Source organism: Petaurus breviceps, unplaced genomic scaffold, assembly GCF_028583685.1.
Source record: "Petaurus breviceps papuanus isolate PSGF00001 unplaced genomic scaffold, PetGlider_PUasm1.0 90434, whole genome shotgun sequence".
Lineage (NCBI taxonomy): Eukaryota > Metazoa > Chordata > Mammalia > Diprotodontia > Petauridae > Petaurus > Petaurus breviceps.
In genome coordinates this window covers 1,529,886-1,552,780 of record NW_027187251.1, presented here as the reverse complement: position 1 = coordinate 1,552,780, position 22,895 = coordinate 1,529,886, and the positions used below count along the sequence as shown (strand labels likewise).

The 22,895-nt window shown below is 35.2% G+C and overlaps 1 protein-coding gene across 1 annotated transcript in view; it reads right to left on the bottom strand.

Annotated features, from left to right (window-relative positions):
• LPGAT1 (lysophosphatidylglycerol acyltransferase 1) overlaps positions 1–22,895 on the bottom strand; it is a 93,603-nt gene that overhangs the window by 30,869 nt on the left and 39,839 nt on the right. The window contains exons 4-6 of the mRNA XM_069108761.1: positions 14,700–14,818; positions 7,264–7,359; positions 3,292–3,565 (exon numbers count right to left, since the gene is read on the bottom strand). Coding sequence (XP_068964862.1) covers positions 3,292–3,565; positions 7,264–7,359; positions 14,700–14,818 — 489 coding nt within the window. The remainder of the gene's footprint in view (positions 1–3,291; positions 3,566–7,263; positions 7,360–14,699; positions 14,819–22,895) is intronic.

Here is a 22,895-nt window from a genome sequence, read left to right as displayed (position 1 = left end):
GACCATGTTTGCAGTCTAATCTTTGTGCTTTTCCCACCCTTATCATCTTTAGTGTCCCTTCTACTTCTTCATGCAGCATATCAGAGATTATGATGTTGAGAGTCCAAATCTGGCAGCTCCATCATCACTGATGGAGAAAGTGTTTGTAATAGAAATTTTCTTCATCTAAAGTTGTGTAATTAGTATCAATCAATATCTGTACCTAATATCAAGAATAACTAGATCAAGAGTAACTAATATCAAACAAGATCTATAATAAGCAATAAACTATAAAAATCTTAATTTGCTTCAGAGTTCCTATTTTAAAAGAATAAGGCTCAACTTCAAACATGCCATATTCAGACAGTGTAGTGCCATATGGAAAGGGCACTGGATTTGGAGTCAGGGGATCGGTGGTCAAATTCTGACCATCACTTGACTGTGTGACTCTGGACAAGTCATTTACCCTTTCTTGGTCTCCATTCCTTTGGTTATAAAATAAAGGGGTTGCATAGAATGAATTCCAAGGTCTCTTCCAGCTCTTAAAGTTATGACAGCAGGGCGGCTAGCTGGCACAGCGAATAGAGCACTGGCCCAGGAGTTATAAGTATCTGAGTTCAAATCCAGCCTCAGACACCTGATACACTTACCAGCCGTGTGACCCTGGGCAAGTCATTTGACCCCAACTGCCCTGCCTTCCCCCCTCCAAAAAAAAGCAAAAAAATAAAGTTATAACAGTACTCATTAACAATACCACTTTCAATTACCACAATGTAAAATATTAAATGTGTATTCTTGGATTAAGAGATTTGGGCCTGTGTGTGGTAGTTGCAGAGAAAGTGGTGAGAAAAACCTTAAAAATTAGTATACTAAAGAAAAAATATTTTGTGAAGAAAAATAAAAGAAAAAAGTATGCCATAATCCTTATTCAATAGTATTCTGAAATGTCACTAGTCATAGTTTCCTTGCCTTTAGAAATTTCAGCCGAGAATGATGCCTTTAAGTCACCCCTGTCCACTTAATTTATTGGAGAGATGTTTCAATGATAATCTTACAGATCTCTTAGTTTGCTAAACAGCCAGTCCCCTGAGTAAATCACATGGAAATGACAAAATTCATATCTAGAGCTGAACTGTCAAACAAATAGGATGCCAGATATAGCTGCTCAGAGGCAAATACTGACTCAGTCATTGTGGCTGCAACAGAGAAAAAAAGAGAAAATAAAAAGAACCTAGCTTTATCACCCTCCCACATGTCATAATCTGAAAATCGTATCCTATTTTGTTCACTTTTTAATACTTATTTAAAATCTGGCCCCAAAAGAGAGATGACAACATGTATTCTTAATTGGAGGCTGGAGATTATGAGTTTGGAACACTGGATAGGTAGTAACATCAAGTTGATTGCTTGATTTTCATAAACCTTTTTTCACTTTTGCTATAAGGGAAAATAATTACTGAGTAGGGGCAGAGAAGTTTTAAAAAAATGAATGTGATAAAAGCGTCAATTACAAAAGCTAGGAGTCACTCCCTACAATAAATATCTAAATTAACTGAAGTTGTGGAGTTCTAAGGAAATCAAACTTTTGCTTAAAATAGACCATTTTTTTTAAAGAATCTTATTCTTTCAGTTTCAATTATAGGTCATATTTCCTTTCCTATAATATACTAGGTTAATATCAAATCCTTGGTTTGTTTTACTATATTTAAATAAAATAGTAACTTTAAAATATGGTTCCTAAATATAAGTCTTTTTCTATTTTTTTAAAAGGAAAAACAAGATAAATATTCAGATAAAATATTTACTTATACTTAATACTTCAGTAAATGACTGATTTTGTCAGTATGGTTACTCCCCCTACCAATAATGACTGTAACATTCTACAACTTAGTAGATGATTGAGTTGCTGCAGCTAAAAAGTCTGTCATGGTAAAACCAACTCAGTGATAACCCTCTTTGAACTTTGCTAAGTGGATAACAAACATTACCAAGCTTGTCCTTCAAACCTTTCTAGATTGCTAGGACGTACAAGACACTGCAATCAGCATAAACTTTGTGAATACAGGGTAATGACCATACCACAGTGAGCCAAGAGAGTAGAACTTATCATATCTTGTGATAGTATGTGGGGAATTACAGAAGCATACTGACATTACAAAATAATCTGTTGCCAGAATTTTCATCTGGAAAGACTAATAGCTGAAAATGAAAATGGAAGTCATAAGAGAAACATAAGGAATAAAGACATTTCCAAGGATCAAAATTTGTTGATTATAGAAATCTATTTTATATAGTGTTCATTTACTTTTAAAAGTAAAATTCCTATATTCAGCTATTACTAGCTTATTAACAAACTAGCTTGCCATAAGTGTTCTAAAAGAGTAGCATTAAAATGTGTAAAATCACAAAATCAAATGAGATATCTGGTAGAGCACTGACTCAATGGATATACAAAAGAGGGGCCTGGCTAATGTCACATGATGCTTAGATGCACATAAAAGTTAACATTACTTACTCACAACTTAAGAGAGGGTAACAATTCTGGTTCATGATATAGTTTAATTAAAAAATATGTATATTAAAACTACTGAATAACAACTTCCCTTTCAGGTGAGGAATACTGGGTGACAAATCATGAGAGTATATGCAAAGCTATTGGCACAATTAGCTAACAGTTCATAATTACACATAAATAAAAACTGAATGATATGAAAACCCTCCTCCTGAATTATACTGTGGGAATTTGGAGGGCAGGATCCAAGTTTTAAACTATTTATACTATACTTATACAAGCACCTAGAATAATGCTGCGAACACATTTTTCAATAACCACAACAGATAAATGGAACCATAAAAACATAACAATACACTTGTGAGCAGAGAATATACTTATATCACCATGCAACAGATAAAAACATTTTTTCATTATTCTTCCCAAAAAACTAATTCCTTTGATTTAAAAAAAAAAAAGGTAAAATTTTTAAATGAATATTGCCACCCTGTGGAATTTTCCAATAAGAAAATCATATATCTCTCCTGGGCAACAGTGGATAGAGTGCTGGGCCTGGAGTCTGGAAGACTCATTTTCCTGAATTCAAATCTGGCCTCAGACATTTAACTAGCTATGGGCTAGCCACTTAGCCCTGTTTGCCTCACTTTCTTCCTCTGTCAAATGAGCTGGAGAAGGAAATGGCAAACCACTCCGGTATCTCTGCCAAGAAAACCCCAATTGGGGTCATGAAGAGCAGGACACAAATGAATGACTGAACAACAGTAACAACAGCTCTCCCACAAAGAAAAAAAATACCATACCTAAGACCCTAGCATCTCCACCTGCTGGGGTTCCATTTTCTTGTCGTGCTACAAGTTCATTCAGAATGATTTGTGTTGCCCCAAGCCTTGGCAGGGTGACATGTGTAAGGAATGGCAAATTATTTTTCTTGGCAAATGCCTGACTTGTTTCTCGTCTCTTCCTGAGGAAACCACCTTCTGGAAACAGAACAATCCATTTCCGATTCCGGCTCCTGTAACAATTTCTTAGGTGTTTCTTAAGAATAATAAGCTGCTGGTCACGATGAGATTTTCCCTGGAGGACACAGACACACACACAGAGGAATTAAGTTCAACTTAGTTTACATGAAGTTATTTCAAGATTAAAAAGATATCACCAATGGTGTCCTCCTCCCACCCCCAGATGCAAAAAGGTACAAAAAGTTAACTTTGCAAACTTGTAGAAAATTGTAAAGCTCCTATTTCAATATTTTTGTTTCAGACAGAGTTCCCATATAAATAAAGCTAATTCTTTTAAAATTTCCAGTTTAACTTTTGTTAGGTGTTCTCAAGAATAACTTTATTTTTCAGTTCCCATAAAATGAAATTTACCTCTAATTACAGATAATCTACTTTTCCTAGCTTATTTATAACAAAAAATCTACAAATATTTTCCACACAATTCTTAGTTTCTATTTAACCAAAGTTAAGTCAACAAGTAGTTGGGTTTTGCAATGGACAGAACAATGAACTTGGGTTCAGGAAGACCTGAGTTTGAATCCTGCCTCAGACACTTACTAGCTGTTTAACACTGATTAAGTCCCTTAACCTCTCTCAGCCTCAGTTTCCTCATCTGGAAAAAGGGAAAAATAATAGCACCTATCTCCCAGGGATGCTGTGAAGATCAAATGAGATAATATTTGTAAAAACACTTTGCAAACCTTAAAGCACTATATGCAAATTTTAGCTTTTGTTATTACATAGTATATGCATTATTTTTACACCAAATATTATTATATATTAACCAAAGTATTAAGTTATTCTGAAAAGAGACTGAAACCCAAGGGCAACAAAGAACCACAATCTCTTGAGATTTCTGCTTCTGCCTGCTTAAGTCATTCCTTAACCCCTAAGCTCTACTCTTTTTGGGGTGGCCCTTAATTTCTCTTTGAACTTTTACAATGCCAAAAAAGAACCTTTATTATTCCTACTTCTGACTGCTAATTGGGAAACAAGTATTACTTTTTTAGTCAAAGATTAAACGGCTTTTAAAACGAAGCATAAGGTGTACACAACGTAGGACACTAGCAGGCAATATAGTGTTTTTTTCTTAGGAATCTGTACAATCTCAATCATATTCCCTTATTTCCCTTGATCTGCTTTTCTAAACCCAGTTTTTACAAATGGGTGGACTGATATTCGATTGGTATTCAAACCTTCCCAAACTGCTTAGCTCAATGCCTAGGTGTGGAAATGTGGGTCTCTGAACAGAATGCTCATTCTCTATGGTGATCTGCATCCCCTTTTGAATCTCATAGGCTTCAGATGTATAAATACCTCAGTGTAGACTCCTTGTCCATGAACCTAGAGAAATTCTCTTCCTACCTCTTGGCTCCCATAAAACAAAGATGCTTTCTGGACTTCCAAGTTATCATCCACCAATGGACTCAACCTCCTTTTGGAGATGTTAGTGCTCTGGCCCCTGGCCCTGGAAGTTCTTTTTCTTGTCCTGAACCCCATCTACTCCCTTCCTTACGGATCAAGAAAAATTATCTTAAATTGTAGCAGCTGGCTCATCCTTTGGTGGTTATACTTTTTCTTTCATCTACTATCCTAGACTTCTATTGAGACATCAGACCATGTGAATCTCCATGGCTCTCTGAAATTGTAGAGCATATGATGAAGCTCCCTTAAGGACTCCAGTCCTGTCATACCTCCCCAGCCCCCCTCTTACTGGCTATGCTCAGGAGCATTACATACTTCAGGATTAACAGAGACCAGATATCCATTGCTGCTCTCTCAGCACTTAACTGTTCTCACTAGGCTACACATGTCTTATATCCCCATCTCTTCCCAGGGTAGTGATCAGGGTAGAACCCCAATTTTTTTTGCACAGTATATACAATAAACTATTCTTTCTATCCCTAGGAGTACTATCTGGAATAATTCCTTCAGATGACAAAACATATGTCAACACACACGAAGACTATTTTATAAGTAGTTAAATGGCAAAGTGGAGAGAGCGAAGGACATGGAGTCAGGAAGACCTGAGTTCAAATGCTGGCTCGGACACTTCCTGGACAAATCACTTAACTTCTCCAAGCCTCAGTTTTGTAAAGTGAGGATAAAAAAAAACCCCATCTACTCACAATGTTATTATAAGCATCAAATGAGTTAACATATATGAAGCACTTTGCAAACCTTAAAGCATCAAATGAATGCAAACTATTATTAGAATTATTTTAGAAAAGTGGAACATTTTAAATTATAACACTAATTACTTAGCTTTCATTGTTAATTGCAAAGTGTTTTTAAAAACCCATTTTGCAATCTGTTGTAAATAATGCTAACAAGGAGTAACTAAGAAATCCTACAAAGTTATTTTCTTTTAACAGTAAAACCTTAGTCAGAAAACTTCATGTATATTCCAACATAGCAGATACCAATGTCTCATTTTATCTAGCACTGCTGGGTAAATGTAGGATTCTGAAAAGGTAAAATGTCCAGATAATTGAAATCTAGTCCTTTAAGCAATGAAATTTGTGGTAGAAACATCCCTAAAATGCCCCTATGTTTTAGTTAGAATATATTTTAAAAAATTTAACCCTACTTGAAGATTCATGGTTATGATTATAGTAAGCAATCACTGTACTGTGTCATAATGTAACAATATTCTCAGGATTTATCGAGACATGTTTCATCAAATTCTATTCTAGTCAGTGGATCAATCAAAACCAACACTTATATGTGTTCCCCTTCAATAATTGCTCCAGGGACTACTGAAGTATATAGGAATATTTTCTACTACAAGCTAATCCTGGGTGATGCTAGGTAAAAGAATAAAATGAAGAATGGTCAATGACAGTACCTCAATCAAACTTTACTTCAGCTGGATTTCACAATAGTGGGAACTTGCTTAAAATCCATTAGCAATACTGTTACCTTCATAGTAAATGACTCCAGGAGCCTATATGTTTGCAATTTGCTTTCACAGCTGCCTAGATTTTCCACTCAGAGGATCTGGTGGTCTCCATCCTACTCCTAACAACAACCACCAACTATGATTCATGTATACTTTGGACTCTAAGTTTTACAAAGTACTTCCAAAATTTTGTCATTTCCTTTCCTGCTCTCTGGTTATAACTGCAAGTCAGAATCAAGAGTAACAAAAGTCTGAAAGCTTAATATCATATGCAAGATAAAGTCAAATATAATAGAATGTAAGTTGCTTGAAAGGAGGGATTACCAATTTTTATCTTTCTACACCCAGCACCTAGCAAAGCACCTGGGGCACATATTAGACACTTCTTAGCTCTCATCTTGAGAATGAAGGTAGTGTGTTTACTGCTTTCAGAGTGAACTTTGGGACAGTTATTTTTGTTGAGTTCAAAGACTGCTATTTATTAATTTGCAGTTTTTACAGAAGGCAGAGGGTTCTGGATAAGATATTATACATGATAAATTCCATTCACCCTTTCAAGTTAACCACTTATAAGAATAAGGTACATTTTACAGTAGCACACCCTAAGGAAGCTTACACATGAGCTTCAGAGGTGAAAGTGATAGTGGTTGCCTGATGTTGTGATCCTTAAATGGCAGAAATAGGCTGTTTCTTATACCGTAGGGGTAAAAGTGTATTGGGAACACAGGGAATCTGGGAAGAAGCTTCATGAGACCTGTAAGCTGGCTGGGCACTTACTGTAACTGCTACATTTAGCACTAGTATAATTGCACCTCAATTCACTGATCAATCCAGTGGCAGAGCAAAATAAAAACAAAAACTCCATTACTTACCTGTCTTATAAAGAAATCTCCATGAATTAGAGAAACAATACCAAAGTTTGTATACTTAAATATGTGATCCATCAACCACATCATCTGAGCAACAACCTGAAATGTTTAGAAAAGGAGAAGTAGTTAAGTCTTGGATAAATGGAACCTGACTTAACATGGCTCAGGCTACATAAGAAATCTTTAGAGTCTTCTGCAAACTGGCTCAAACCTACCTTTCCATCCTTATTATGTTATTCCCCCTCACACACTTTGCAATTCAGCCAAATGGGCTGTGCTGTTTGTCCATATGTGACACTCCATCATTTGTACAGGATTTCATTCAACCCTGGAATGTACTTCCTCCTCACTTACACCTTGTAAAAAAAAAAAACCAAACCCTAGCTTCCTTCAAAGCTGGGCTCATGCTTCCCTGCCCACTACTTATATTATTTCATACAGTTATATGTGTAAATATTGTCTTCCCAAATAGAGTACAAGTTCTTAGAGAGAAGGAACTGTTTGGTTTTTGTCTTTGTATTCTCAGTACAGGCCAAAGTACCTGGCAAATAGTAGGCACTTAAATCCTTGGAGGTTAAATGACAGAATGATTAGAAGACTAATGATAGTTCTAGAAATTAAAAAAAGGTCTAAGCATGTATGTGGGACTTAGGGCCCCTGAACTCTAGATTTTTTGCACAGTTCTTTATTCATAATAATGAACTCTTAGTCCTTGCTGCCATTATATACTGTTAGGACCAAGAAACAATTTCTTTGCTTCTTTAGGATTAAAACTTCCCAAATTTTATGGACTTCAAAATATCCTACTCTAAAAATTACAATAGTAAAATTAATCAAATTCAAATTAAATATTTTTAAAAGTATCAATATTTTAAAACAAAAAATGTTTATAAACTTCCTAAAACAATAAAGGGAAAAGTTTAAGTGCCTAGTATTTTGCAAGAGTATTATGATATTGTAAAATATACTGGTGCTATAACTAAAGGTCAGGAGATAAAGTCCAACAGGCAAAAATCACGTATAAGCTTATGAAACAGAATTCTATTGATAAATTGTATTAGTAAGAGTAATCAAGTAGTACCATAAGACACTATTTGATAGGTCTTAAGTGCCAACTTAGAAAAACAATGTTTACTTTCCTAGTCACTGGAAGAAGATGAAATTCTAACATATCAATCACTAATATGGATTAATACCTATTAAGATGGAAAACTTTAAGGCAAAGAAGTGAACTGAAGATAAAATATTAACAGAAACTTAAGGAATTTACTAACTGATCTTCCCTGCTGAGGTAATAAGCTCTTCTTGGTTTAGCCTTAAGTAAAGTGAGGTTATAACCTTAAGAGAGAATTCAGAGCTTTTCCTTACAGTAAGAAAAAATTGTCTACTCTCCACCTTCTAAATTATTTTTAAATCCATTTACTGCCCTCAAATAGTATTTGCCCTCACACCAAAGCTTCACAATAATAACTTTAGAACTTTTCATTTTCAGTGGTCAGTAATGGCTTATAGTTAAATTATATTAGGGATTATTAATGAGCTAAATTCTTCAGATATTTACAAACTATTTTGTTTCTCTTCTGAAAAGATATTTCCAAATAATTTACAAGGATTTTTTTTTGTACAATGTTCATCAGGCTACTTGTTATAAACAAATTCAGGACATAACAAGGCAATTTCAATTGGGATATTTCAAATGGTTGCAAACACTTTTCATGAGCAAATGCTTCCCTCTTTTTATCCCTCACTTGATATTAGTAATCAAAGGACTGAAGAAAGGTATTTTTATTGTGAACATAGTCGAAGGAATCTTGCCTGATATTAACAAATGCTTGGGAGTCATCTTCAACCAAAATTAAGCTCAGTAAGTTCTTGCATTCTATGTATCTTCAGGATAATTTGTTGACGTTAAGATATGTATGGTCTGTTGTAGCATGTCATTTGCAAAAGACTGCCTGCCCCCTGTTCATACCTTTATCAAGAATGTCCTCAATGTACATGTAGATGATTCTCAGAATAACTTTGTAGCAATGGAAAAAGTGGGAATATGGTTTGTTAGTTACTGATACTGTCTCCGTTGTCTTTGGTGGTGGTGTTTTCAGTTTTTCCCCTCATATTTGCTTTCCTCACCTCTTTCAACTACCTTGAGTTCTCCATTTTTCAAGGACCTCAAAATGGTTTCACCTCCACAGCACAGATCTGCTTCATGTGTATCTATTCTAGTCCAGCTGCTCAGCCCATCTTTGTTTTCTCAATGCCATTTCCATTTCCACATGCAATTATTTCTAGGGCTATGACACTGAGTTTCATTTGCTGTTATGTTATCTGATGTTCCTGAGTTTTCTTGAGGAAAGTATTAACAATATAGTATGCCTAAGGCTTTTAAGGTTAAAAGCCTTTTCTTCACTTTTTGTTCCAATTCATTCCACAGAATAATATATATTACACAATAAGAAAATGTCTCTAATCATCACCACCTTACTTTTAAATAATAATTTAGGCAAACCAAAAAACCCAGATTTAGAAAGTAGATTCCCAAGAGTAAAGTATTTGCAGTAAGTGGCCTGGCAAAAAAAAGAACTGGCCTCCTTCAAGCCTCAATTCAAATAGCACCTTCTCCAAGAAGCCCTTCCTGACTCCCCTTACCCTTATTCCTCTCTGCCCCTCCCAAGATTAACTTCCCTTTACAAAGAAAACTTTGTACTTAAGGAGGTATGTACATACTGTCTCCCTCACTAGATTCTGAGTTCTTAGAGAACAAAGGCTGTTTTTTTTTGTATCCCCATCACTTTCCACAGTGAATGACATATTCAGCAAAACCCCAGATAAAATGATTAATAAAGGCATACTGCTAATGTGGGGAAGTACATTTACAATCAAAAAGTTGTTTAAAATAAGCTCTGGCCTAAGTCCTCTAATTCCCTTAACTTTTTGGATCAAAGTATTATAGAGTTGTCAATTAAGTCTTGTTGGTGATCTCAAAATTATATAACTGCACTATATACAATTTCTTAATTAAAAACCTAATAATGTCATTGGACACAAAATCTCTAAAGCAGAGTAAATGATGAACTCAATTACTATCTTTCTCCCTTTGAAATTATAGGTATTAATTTACCAATGATATGGACTCCAAGAGTTTACTTCAAGTAAAGTTCCAAAAGTTTTATGCTTTCACAAATTTTATATACAAATCTATTTAAATAAATCAAACCCCAATTTACCAATCATGAAGACATAATTAATTAAAATTAAAAAAAAATAGACTCAACTACTTTCTTAGTATAAATACTTATCCTGAAGTAGATGTTTATATGCTTATTCTTGGAGATAAAGACTGCAAAGCCATCACTCAAATATTCATTGATCACACTTTTTAGATTAAGATAATCCATTCTTCCTATTTTCAATTTAAATGATTGCAGGGGAACTTAACATAACAATGTTACATATAATTTATGGAAACATAAAAGGAAAATGTTCCTAGGCAAAAGAATTAATCTGGAAGAAATGAATCTTTCTAAGAAAATTTTATCTTCTCTAGAGTGGTTGAGTTTTGAGTATTCTGGTAAAACCAATCTACATATGCCACATACACTAAAGTTAGAAGAATAAGAATGCAATTAAATATTAAGGAATATTGAATATACTTTAATTATTCCTTGATGCTTCAGAAAACACCATCAAAGCCTTCTTAAAATGTCTCCAGGAAATAATTATTAATGTCAAATTATCATACTTCTAAGTACCAAAGTTCGAGTTAGCAGAGATCTCCACTTCATAAAAAGCTGAACAGACCAGCTTTCAATACAAATCAATACCATGTATCAAGTGGGCAGAAAACAGCTATTTTAATTCCAAGCATATCTATTCCATGACAATCTTTCACACTTTAGCAAATTTGTTTCTAAATAGCTATTTCTTTTCAGAATCTATTCCGTAATGCAAATATAACAAACGTTTAATATACATTTTAGTAGTTGTTATGCAATAAGGCACCTGCCCTCAAGAAGCTTATAATTTAGTAAGAGAAGTATGCTATATATAAAAAAAGGTAAACTGGTATAAGCAAATGCAAAATTACTATGCTATAGTTCAAATGGCTTGGGGAGAGGAGGGAGAGAGATGCAGGATTTCAACAAGTAGATACAAAGGAGATTGAATACATCATGAAAAAGGCACAGAAATTGGAAAGAGTGAGGTATATTTGGAAGATGTACAATAGCCCATTTTAATCTGAACATAAGGTACATGAAAGGAAATTGAGAGAAGTAAGCCTGAAAAAGATAAGTTGGGACAAGATTATAGAGGTTCTTGAATGATAATAATAATGCTAAGAATACAGTCATATAATAATTTTAAGATTTACAAAGTACTTTCATCCCAAAAGCTGACTAAGTAATAATATGTGCATGTCTCCCCATTTACAAATGAGGAAATGTGAAACTAAGGAGTTTGGATTTTGTAAGCAATACTGAGTCACCCAAAGTTTTTGAAATGAACAGTGACACTTATCAGAGTTCTACATTAAAAAGATTAATTGGTTAGCAGTTTATGGAATAAATTTGAGAAGGAGAAACTATTAGCTGGAAGGCAGAATAGTACAATGGAAAGAATGCTGGGTTTGGGGACAAAAAACCCTAAATTTAATAATGATAGTCAACATTTATAACCTACTGTGCACCAGGCACTGTGCTAAGGGCTTTACAGTATTATCTCATTAGATCCTCACAACACTGAAAGGTAAGTGCTGTTATTATCCCTATATTAACAGGTGAGTAAACTGAGGCAAACCGAAGTGAAGTGACTTGCTGATGCTTATGAAAGGCAGGATTTAAACTCAGGTCTTCTTGACTCTAGCTCCAGTGCTCTAACCACTATACCACCAGCTGCCACTTGGATTGGAATCCAAGTTCTGTCCCCTGACCACCTTATGACCTTGAGAAAGGTCATAAACTGAAGGAATATACTGAATCCTTTCTTATCTCTACCTCCTTACTTCCCTGGTTTTTCTTCAAATCTCAGATAAAATTCTACCTTCTGAAAGAAGCCTTTCTGGATCCCCTTAATGCGAGGTGCTGCCTTCTTAGATTAACTGCAATTTATCCTGTATTTACCTTGATGCATATAGTTAGTTGTATGTGATTGTTAGGCTCTGGGTTCCTTGAGAGTAAAGACTGTTTTTGTCTTCCTTTCCCCAGAGCTTAGCACAGTGCCTTACACTGTGTATATATAGTATAATAGGCATTCAATAAATATAGTATAATAGGCATTCAATAAATGCTGGTTGAATTAATTTGACCTCTCATCTTCTCTGTTAGAGGAGACAGGTGGTGTAGTGGTTAAATCGGTTGGAGTGAGAAAGACCAGCGTCCGAATCCTACTACCTGTAGAGAGGCTTTGAGTCAGTTTACTTTACAGAAGTCTGCAAATCTGTTACCTCATGAATACAATCATCAAAATAATAATAAGGCAATTGGAAGAGGATAGTAAGGTATTCAAAGGTTCTAAACCTGGTTGTCTGAAAAAATGGTACACTAAAAGACCTAAGTCAGGTTCATTGAATAAAGACAAATCCAGTTTGGGCCCTGTTGAGTTTGAGGTGTCAGAAAGACATCTATTTGGAGATATCTAGTATGCAGTGGAAAAATCTAAGTTTGGGACTTAAAAGAAAGGTCTCTAAGGCTAAATAAAGAGATGTGGAATTTTTTGCATAGAGGAAAAGTACATACTCGAAGACTCAAAGTTTTAAATGTATTCTTTTGATTTCATTTCATTGTCTATAAGTACATTCTGGTCATTCTAAATCAGATTAGGTATGTAAAATTTAAACACCATGTAAATGTCAGCTATCATTATTATTAATTCAAAGTGTACAATCATGACTTCTAATTCATCATATTCTCTTCCTAATTTTGAATTTCTACCAACTGTTCTACTCTCTTACTACTTCCTCTGCTAGAAACTCTAGTGAAAGCTTGGAATCTTCTGTAGAATGAAGGGGTTGGTTGGACTAGATAACTACCAATGCGCCTCCCAGGTTTAAATCTATGATTTTGGTGTTCTTTCTCTCCCTTGATCACTTAGAGCAAATCTGGCCTGTTGACTCATTATAATGTCTCTCACATCTTTTGCTTCCTCTCATTTCTACTGCTACCATTCTGGTTTAGGCCCTTAGCACCTCAAGTATTGCTCCCTCTCTCCAGCATATATCTTTACTACCCCCATTTATGTGACACACAATCATCAGATTACTCTCAAAATTAGAGCTCTGAACATGTTATTTCCTTGTTCAAAAACCTTCAATGATTTTCTACTTCTTCAATAAAAAAGTTCAAAATATCTAGCCTTGTATTCGTGGGTCTTTGTAATCTTGTTTCCTAATTTCTCCTATCTCATTTGCTACTCCTTGTCAACATGCTACCCTTGTAGGCTGGTCTGTCTGCCACTCCTGGAACACACCATATTCATTCTTGCTTTTTCTGCTCTTTTGCATCTATGCTCCACTCACTTCAACATAATCCCAGTTCCATTCCACTTAACCAAATTCTAACCATCAAAGTTCTCTTCTTTGAAGCCTTCTCAAGCCAATCTAGCTGACAATTTTACTCCTGTCTGAATGTCAGCTCTTATCTTTATGAGTCACGATCATTTACATTGTAATGCCTTGTGCCACCTCATCTATGGTGGTCATGTTACTCAATTTATGATGGCATTTAGCTTTTCATGTTTATGTCTTGTTTTTTGAGGAAGAAATTGTATCTTTGTCTTCCTGACAGCACCTAGAGCAGTAATTCGTAGATAGTGTTACTTCTGTCTTTTGACTGACTGATATTCTTTTTATTAGACCAAATATTCAGTTCATCATTATTTATATAGTTGGTTTCTTCTATCTGGTACATCTATATACATAACTACTTTAACTTTTCCCTCATTAAGCAATGACTCTTTTAATGACATGGACGGAATTTCTCTTCACTGAAATAAGTATACAAATTGGATAGATTTATCAAAGTACATTAAGTTAAAGCAATATAACAGCTGTAGTACTAGCAACAATGAAAGAGAAGGGTGTATTTAACATCTTTCTTCCTAAAATAGTTCTATTTTATATGATTAGATAGTCTCTTAAGAATTCAATGTCTAATACTCATTCTTTCTCTTAAATGATATTCCTTTACAAGTTTTTCTCTCTTCAATTCACCATTAAACTCAATATCCCTTCACCAACCTGGAGACTTTTTAAATCTGAGAAAAGATCAATGTTTAAATTCCTAGCAACTAGTGAAAATTCTAGTCACATACTTAAAATACAATAATTCCTACCTGACCCCTTTTATAAACAAAAAAAGGGAACAGGCTCTCATCATTTATAATGTAGTAAATTAAGTTGTGTTTATATTTTCTAATTAGATTTTTGTAACCTAGAGATAACCTACCATTCCTTTGTCTTGTAGGCACATCATTAACATGCACACATCTCCTGTTGCTTGATGGTTCACCAACATCAAAGCTTCATCTTCTGAAATTGCTTTAATATCTTCACCCCACTCCATTACTGTAAGAATAAAAAGTTTCAAAGCTTTCATTTGAAGACTTTATGGTGTTAAAAATCTCTAAGTAGTAGGCATGTGATACACCCCAGATTGAATTATGGCATATCACTTTATTATAAAGATTACAAAACAGATTAGAAAAGTTTTTCCTACATAATTGGAAAACTGACATAACATTTTTAAAGCCCAGAATATACATACAGAAGGGCCTTTTACCAAAAACACAGGCATATATAAAATTAACTATTTTATTCTTAATGTAACTATTCTCATTTCATGTAAATTTATGTCCCAGAATTTTGAACAGAATTGATATGGCAAAGCAATGTTTCATTTTTAAACCCTAAAGATTTGAATTTAAAGATTTTTCAAACTAATGCATAATACATATTAAATTATTGTTTGTAGTGATAAAATATATCATGGTTTAATTCAACTGGAAGCCATTTTAAATATGCATACAAATTTTGAAAGAGTGCTAAATTCCAAGGCAATTAGAAGAAATGAAAAGCCCTGACCAACATCTTTGCCTTTTTCACCACAAAAGTTTCAAACTAAGCCTATGGGAAATATATATTCAATTTGATAATGAAAGTCACCAGTTTTTTTAAATTACTTTATAAACAACTTTACTAAATCATAATGTAGGGAGTAGCTACTTTGCTATATAATTGATAGGTAAATTTCAAACTGTACATTTGTACTGCTTTTCTGCAAAAGTCAAGAAGGAACAGAAATATGAAAAGGAAAATTATGAAGTGATATGTTTTAATTTATAAAAATTCTTCATTTAAAGCCCAATTCAAATTTCATTTCTTATGTGAAGCTTAATAGATGGAAGAAGTGTTTTTACTCTTTTGAATGAATCAGCTATCTGTAACAGTCATGTGGTACATACGTATTGCTCTGTATTATTTATTAATTTTCAAATATACAGACATTGTCTCAACATTTCCTTATATTCCCCAAAGAAACAAGCATCAGGCTCCTCTCGCTTTTTTATTTAAAAAAATTAATTTATGCTAATCTTCGAAATTTCTTTAAATTTTTAAAAGACAAAATACATAAAGCTACACAAGGCTTTCCAACATTCTAGTCAAGAATATATCAAAATAACAACATTAGCTCAAAAACAACAAATCTTAAATACATATAAATATGAGCATTGACCAGACCAAAAAAATGTAAAACTAATGTCTCTTTAGAATGCTAAAAGATTTAGCTTGTATGTTAGAAGTTATCTTTCAAATGTATGGAGCCACAAATTCTTCTCTTGAATTGGGAGAGTTAATCATTTGCTCAGGTAAATGTCTCCCCAAATGGCTTTCCTGACTCAGTTTTCAGTACGTTATTGAATGATGTAATATACTAAAGGAATATAATGTCAAATATGTTTTCATTTGGACACCTTTGCTGTATTCCAACTAAATGGAATGCAAAATAATGGGGGAAAAGAACTCCTTTGATTTTACTTTTTTTTTTTTTTGCCTTTTGGAGGGCAATTGGGATTAAGTAACTTGCCCAAGGTTACACAGCTAGTTAAGTGTTAAGTGTCTGGGCCTGAACCCAACTCGGGTCTTCCTGACTCCAGGGCTGGTGCTCTACTCACTGCCCCACCTAGCTGCCCCTTGATTTTACTTTTAAAATTAAAATCTCACGTGTTTGTTAGTATGTAACAAAAATCCTGGAGTCCTTTTCCTACTCACCCTACCTGCTATCTCTAAGACAAATTTTATCAGATACTGTTCAATATGCATCTTCACAATTATTATTACACTACCTTGATTTAATCCACTTTCAAACCTACTTTTCAGAACAGCTGGGTAAGTTCACAGCTCCACTAACAGTACATCAATATACTTGCTTTCCCACAAGCCCTCTAGCATTTGTCATTTTCCTTTTTCTGTCACCTATCACCATCTGATAGGTGTGAGCAGAACTTGAAAGTTGTTCTCATTTGCATTTCTTTAATTATTAGTGATGCAGTTCATTATTTCATATGGCTATTGATAGGTTGGATTTCTTCCTTCCTGGTTCCTCTGATTTGTTTATGATGTTACTTATCCTTTACATTTAATTCATGTACCCACTTTACTAACAACTACCAAACAACCTGCTTTTTCCAGTGAATTTAAAATGCAACGGGACTTGAAAAACAGGTTATTTTCAAAAAAAGACTTGAGAATCTTCTAGCACTGTCTCAAGTTTATTAATCTCCAAAATGTCCATTTTGCAGCAGCAGCATAACATGCAAATACATATTTTTTTTGTCCAGGCATCTTACTGAAGTATAAAATATTAAGTTAATATGTATCAGGAGCCATTTGAAGAATTTAAATAAAATTCTGCATAATTCAGCCAAAACAACAAAAATGACTGTAGTAGTAGTCTACTTTTCTTCACTTCACAAAATCCCTTCTTTTTCAACCACAGGAAATTGGCATACAATTTCTCATAACATAAAATAAAAAAAATTAATCTATTTTTATTCAGTTATTTGCCTCTGACATGTACTGGATGAATGGCCTCAGGGAAAATCACTTAGCGCCCCAAGGCAATTCTCTATGACAAGAAATTGCTGATGAGTTGGCTGATATACATTGGTGAAGAGATGTTTCCATCCAAGACATTCCTCCACAATGATGAAATCATAGATCTATCATTACCAACTCAAATATTCAACATTTTCTTCTAACTCAACCCTACCCCTGTGCCCCATTGCCCCCATCAAGCAAAAGTTACTTTTAAAACCATAGATAAATTTTCAAATTTTGGAGTATGGGTTTTATTCACTAAAATGAAAATGTACCAAGGAATTGCATATCACAAAATAGTCATTAAGTATCAAGATGCTAAAACATTACAAAAAGGGGAAAATTAATACAAATCTAATTCTATTTATTAAGCCTGCTTTTTCTTTTATAAAAGGTTAGCCTATGAAATAGTAACCCTTAGAGAAGAGATTTAAACTAAGCATTATTATTTCCATGTTCTATCAAACTTACTCAGTTTTAAAAGTCTTACAAAAACTTTGAAGTCCATTTGCCTAGGTGGCTAATGATATCACTAATAATAAAATAGCTGTTTGTAGAAGGCCTGAAGGCTTGGCCAATCTTCCCACGCTGACAATAAGGAGCTGTATGTTAGGGGGAAGGAAAGATGAAGGTGGGAAAGCTCCTTATACTATACTTCTCCAACAAACTAAAAACAGTTTAGGCCTAGATTGTGTGACAACAAACAAGACTTCAGCCATTTGAGGGGAGAACTATAGTTTGCAGGTGCAATAAAATATAGATTAAACCAAAGAAACATAATCTTTCCTCTCCTCTATTCTCCAAAATGTGTCATAATTGCCCCTGCTGCTGCTGTAAATTTCCTGAAACAATAGGTCATTTTTATAAATGCTTAATAGACAAGGTTAAAAAGTAAATTTAAAAGTTGCCACTGGGTTTTAATTTGAAAATGTTCTACAATTAGTAGTAATAAGGGTGATACATTTAGCTAATATTTTAAAATTTATAAAAAGTTTGTCTTACAACACTTTGTGAAGCAAGTAGTATAAGTATTATCCCCATTTCACAAATAAAGAAATAGACTCAGAAGAAAATGAAACGATTTGACGAAGACTACAATACCAGTTAAGTGAATTGAAGTTGGGACTCAAACCCCATAGCTCCTGACCAAGGGCCCTGAGGTTTCCACTACACTGCACCAAGTATACACAGTTTAAATGAATGGTTTTCAGACCCTTCCACAGAAAACCTCAGGAACCCATAAGGCAGATCTAAGCGATCCCCAAAGAAAAATGATAATAAAACACATTTAATTTGCACTGTTTGGGAATGGCTCATAGATCCTCCTTATGGAGGCAAACAAAAGAATTGGCAGAGTTGACATCAATGGGTGCCTAAAGGCAGTGATATCCTTTTATGGAACATTCAGTCATTTCATTATTTCATTGTGGTGTTGTGCTCTATGAGCAAAGCAGAAAACTGAAGTCACTCAAAAGAAATATGAGATGCACAAATTTGTGGACGCTACGCCAAATGTTCACATGGCCTATTTGTACCCAACCTTCCGCAGAGCATTCTGAGCTTGTATCAGTCTGATCAGCCACAGCTGAACACACAGTAACTTGACTCTAGCATAGGGATGTCATTTTGGTCTTCTTTGAGAACAAAGGACAACAACCAACCAACCAATCAGCTTACTGTAGTGATAAATCAATAGAAATTTGTATCACCAAATAATCTGTGGGGGGCAAGAAACTCAAACATCAGTCAAGCTAAAAAAAGATCACCATGAAGATAAATGAAACAATACCAACAACTGCAGCTAAGGAATGAAGAAAAATTGTACAAAGAACTTGACAAGATCTTCCAAACCAAGTCAATGTAAACTCTGATACTTGGTGACTTTGCTGCAAAGGTGAAGAGATAAAGAAGGATGACAAAAAAATGTAGCTCAGATTTAAGAAATGAAAGATTTTATAAAGTACTAGTCAGTCTCCAAAATTTTGTGATCAGACACCCATCAATAAAACATTCTTGAATACACATTTCCAACATATGTATATTCACACATACTACTGTACTAATTATATAATCATAAAGCATAAAAAAGTAAAATTTTAAAAATATAAATGAGGGAACTACTGAAATTTGTGGAGTAAAGTATTGACTTGGTTAGATCTACACTTTAGGAAAACCTTTTGGCAGTTTGGAGAATGGATTAGAGAGACTTGAGATAAGAATGGTGATTAAAAGGCTTAACAGTCAGGCAAGAAGCTATATGACAGTTTGTAAGTAAAAAAAAAAAAGGAGGGGTATGCAAAAGATGTTACAAAAGGAGAAATGACAAGACTGGTCATTGAATAGATATTTAGGGTGGGCAAGAGAATGCAGATGATACTGGGTTGTAAACCTGGGCAAAGGGAAAGATGGAAGCCCAGAACAGAAATGGGAAAGTTTGGAAGAAAAGATAACATAATGAGATCTGATATGCAGGTCTGATCATCTTGTAAAAAACACTGTCCCATCAAAAATGAAAAGGGAGGAGGGGTACCTTACTGGTCACTTCTCCAGAACACAGAGCTTATTGGTTCAGGGCTACTTGTCATTTGTCAACAGGTGAACTAGGGAACGAGGATGGGGTTTTTCTGACAGTACTGGCCAAGGCCTGGCCTGGAAGGAAAGAGGCTGGGTGCTTGCACAGCAGACAGATGGGGCAGAGTGGACATGTTGGAAAATAAATGCAGGTGTAGTTGTACGGGAGATAAAGGCTTAGGATCAGTTATCATATATCCCTTGGTGTTAAGCCATGACCTTCCCCCCAGGGGGCCTTGGACTCCAATGTGGAGAGTACTGTTGCAGACTACTCAGAAAACCCAATTCTGTAATGAGTAATTTCTTCCAGAAGAGAATGTGGAAGAACTCAACACATAAACCAGTGAATAAATATCATAAAACCCAAAGCTGATAAACATCCTAGTAGGGAGGAAATGATTGTTTACTGATATAGGTATCTTATCGTTATTAGCTACAGGCTAGTATAAGTATTAGTTAGAACAAAGCTCAAAATCAACATCAGTTTAGAATGAATATGGACTACAGGGGGCGGAGCCAAGATGGTGGAGTAGAAACACGACCTTCACGTGGCTCCAGCTTCCACCCTCCCCAATCCATGTAAAAAGGGAACTCTAAACAAACTTTGGAGCTGCAGAACCCACAAAATGACACAGAGAAGCTAACCTCCAGCTGAGGTCAGCCCGGCAGGCCGGCAGGAATCGGCCAGCACAGCGCTCTGGGAGCCAAGCCCAGCCCCCATGCCGAGGCTTTAGCCCCAGGGCGGGCCTGACCAGCCGCCTGCCAGAGGGACTCCAGATCAGCAGCAGCTGTGGCCGTTTCCAGAATTATCCATACATAGATGCGAAGGACAAGGTGAGAGGCCAGTGCAGTCTGGACTTTGGGACCCAGTAAGTGGGAGTGCGTGACTTTTACCCCCGGGGCGAGAAACCGCTGAGATGCCTGCACAGCCAGCCAGCGCCATATGGTGGCTTCAGCTCCTGGCCTGCAGAGTGTAGGGGGACCAAGCACCAGTCTGAGGGGTAATCGCTCTTGCTTTAACCTGCTTGGATCTGGACTGCAATCTAGGGTGGAGGTCCCGGGGTGTGTGTCCAGCTTGCCAGAGCGTGTGGAGACCTCAGAGAGGACACCCATCTAATACCTCCGGCAACTGAGAAAACCCCAGTGTTTGAGACAAAAGCTCCCCTGTCTGGTGGCAGAGTCCTACTGTGGCAAAAAGCCCCAAAGTCAAATAATTGAGTGGAAAAATGAGCAGGCAAAGGAAGCAAAGCAGACAGAAGATTCCAACATTACACTCCTATTTTGGGGACAAGAAGGAGCAAGGCATGGAACAGGAGGAAAACAGTGAAGAATGAATATCAACAAGATATACCACAGCAAAACAATGAAGTAGTTTCAACTTGACCTATTTAAACAATCCATTATTACCAAAAACAAAATGGAAAAAAGGTGAAGGTATCAACCATGATTACCATTATTTCCAATGAAATTTTAACTGCTACAAAACCATCTAGGCCAGCAAAAACTTGATCTAAGGGGAGAGACATAAAAGCCAAAGGTTGCATTTGAATCAAAGTGTATTGGTAAAACATTACAGAGGACAGTAACCAAAGATTACAAGTATTATCACCTAACATTAAAAAGCAAAAAACCCAGTAATATTCACAGATGGATCTGGCAGAATAAAGAATAGGAAAATGGAACAAATTTATCAAAGTTTCTATCAATATGTATGTTCATGAATGATAAAGGAAACACAACATTTGTACTCTAACATGCATAATTAACGAGTAGAAATGGCACTTGAGATGATAAGAGTTAGAAAGAGTAGCTGGACAAAACAAAGCCTATACTGCGGCAATGCAAGTGTAAGGAAATATCATTTTTTTTATTTAAAAAAATATTTTATTTTTATTTACTCCCAATTGCATGTAAAAACAAATTTGAACATTCTTTTTAAAAATAATTTTGGGGTTCCAAATTCACTCCCATCCCTCACCTTCCTTCCCTTCAGATGGCAAGCACTTTGATATAAATAATACATTATACATTTATACATTTCATAGATAGATATATCTATATATATCATATTTCCATATTAGCCATGTTGTAAAAGAGAACTCAGACCCTCCCTCCCCCAAAAAAGCAACCAAGAAAAATAAAGCTTAAAAAAGTATACTTCAATCTGCATTCTGACTCTATCATTTCTTTCTGTGGAAATGGATAGCAGTTTTTATCATGAACCCTTTGGAACTGTCTTGGATCACTTCATTGATGAAAATAGCTACATCATTGAAATTGTACCTAAGAGCTGCTTGAATTTTCATTTTTCTAATCAATAGTGATTTAGAGCATTTTTTCATATCATACCCTCTGACCATTTATCAATTGCAGAATGATTTGTAATCTTATAAATTTGAATATTCCCTCCCCTAACATACTACTCTATGTCTCCTTACTGTCATCATAGAATATTGCTGTTACCAGGTACAATGTTCCTCTGGTTCTGCTCATTTCACTTTGTATCAGTTCATGTAAGTCTTTCAAGATTTTCCTGAGGGCATCCTACTCATCATTTCTTTTAGCACAACAGCATTCCATCACAATCATATAACACAACTTGTCCAGTCATTCCTCATTTAATGGGCATCCCCTAAATTTCCAATTCTTTGCCACCACTAACAGATTTGTCATAAACATTTTTTGTACATATAGGTCCTTTTGGCTTTTTTTTGGTTGTTTTTTAATCTCTTTGGAATAAAGACCTTTTAGAGGTATTATTGGATCAAAGGGTTTTGTAGTCCTTTTGGTATAGTTCCAAATTGCTCTCCAGAATGGTTAAATCAGTTCACAATTGTACCAACAGTGCATTAAATGTCTCAATTTTCTCACATTCCCTCCAACATCTGTTATTTTCCTTTTCCATCATATTAGCTAATCTGATAGGTGTGGGGTGGGACCTGAGTTGTTTTAATTTGCATTTCTCTATCAAGAG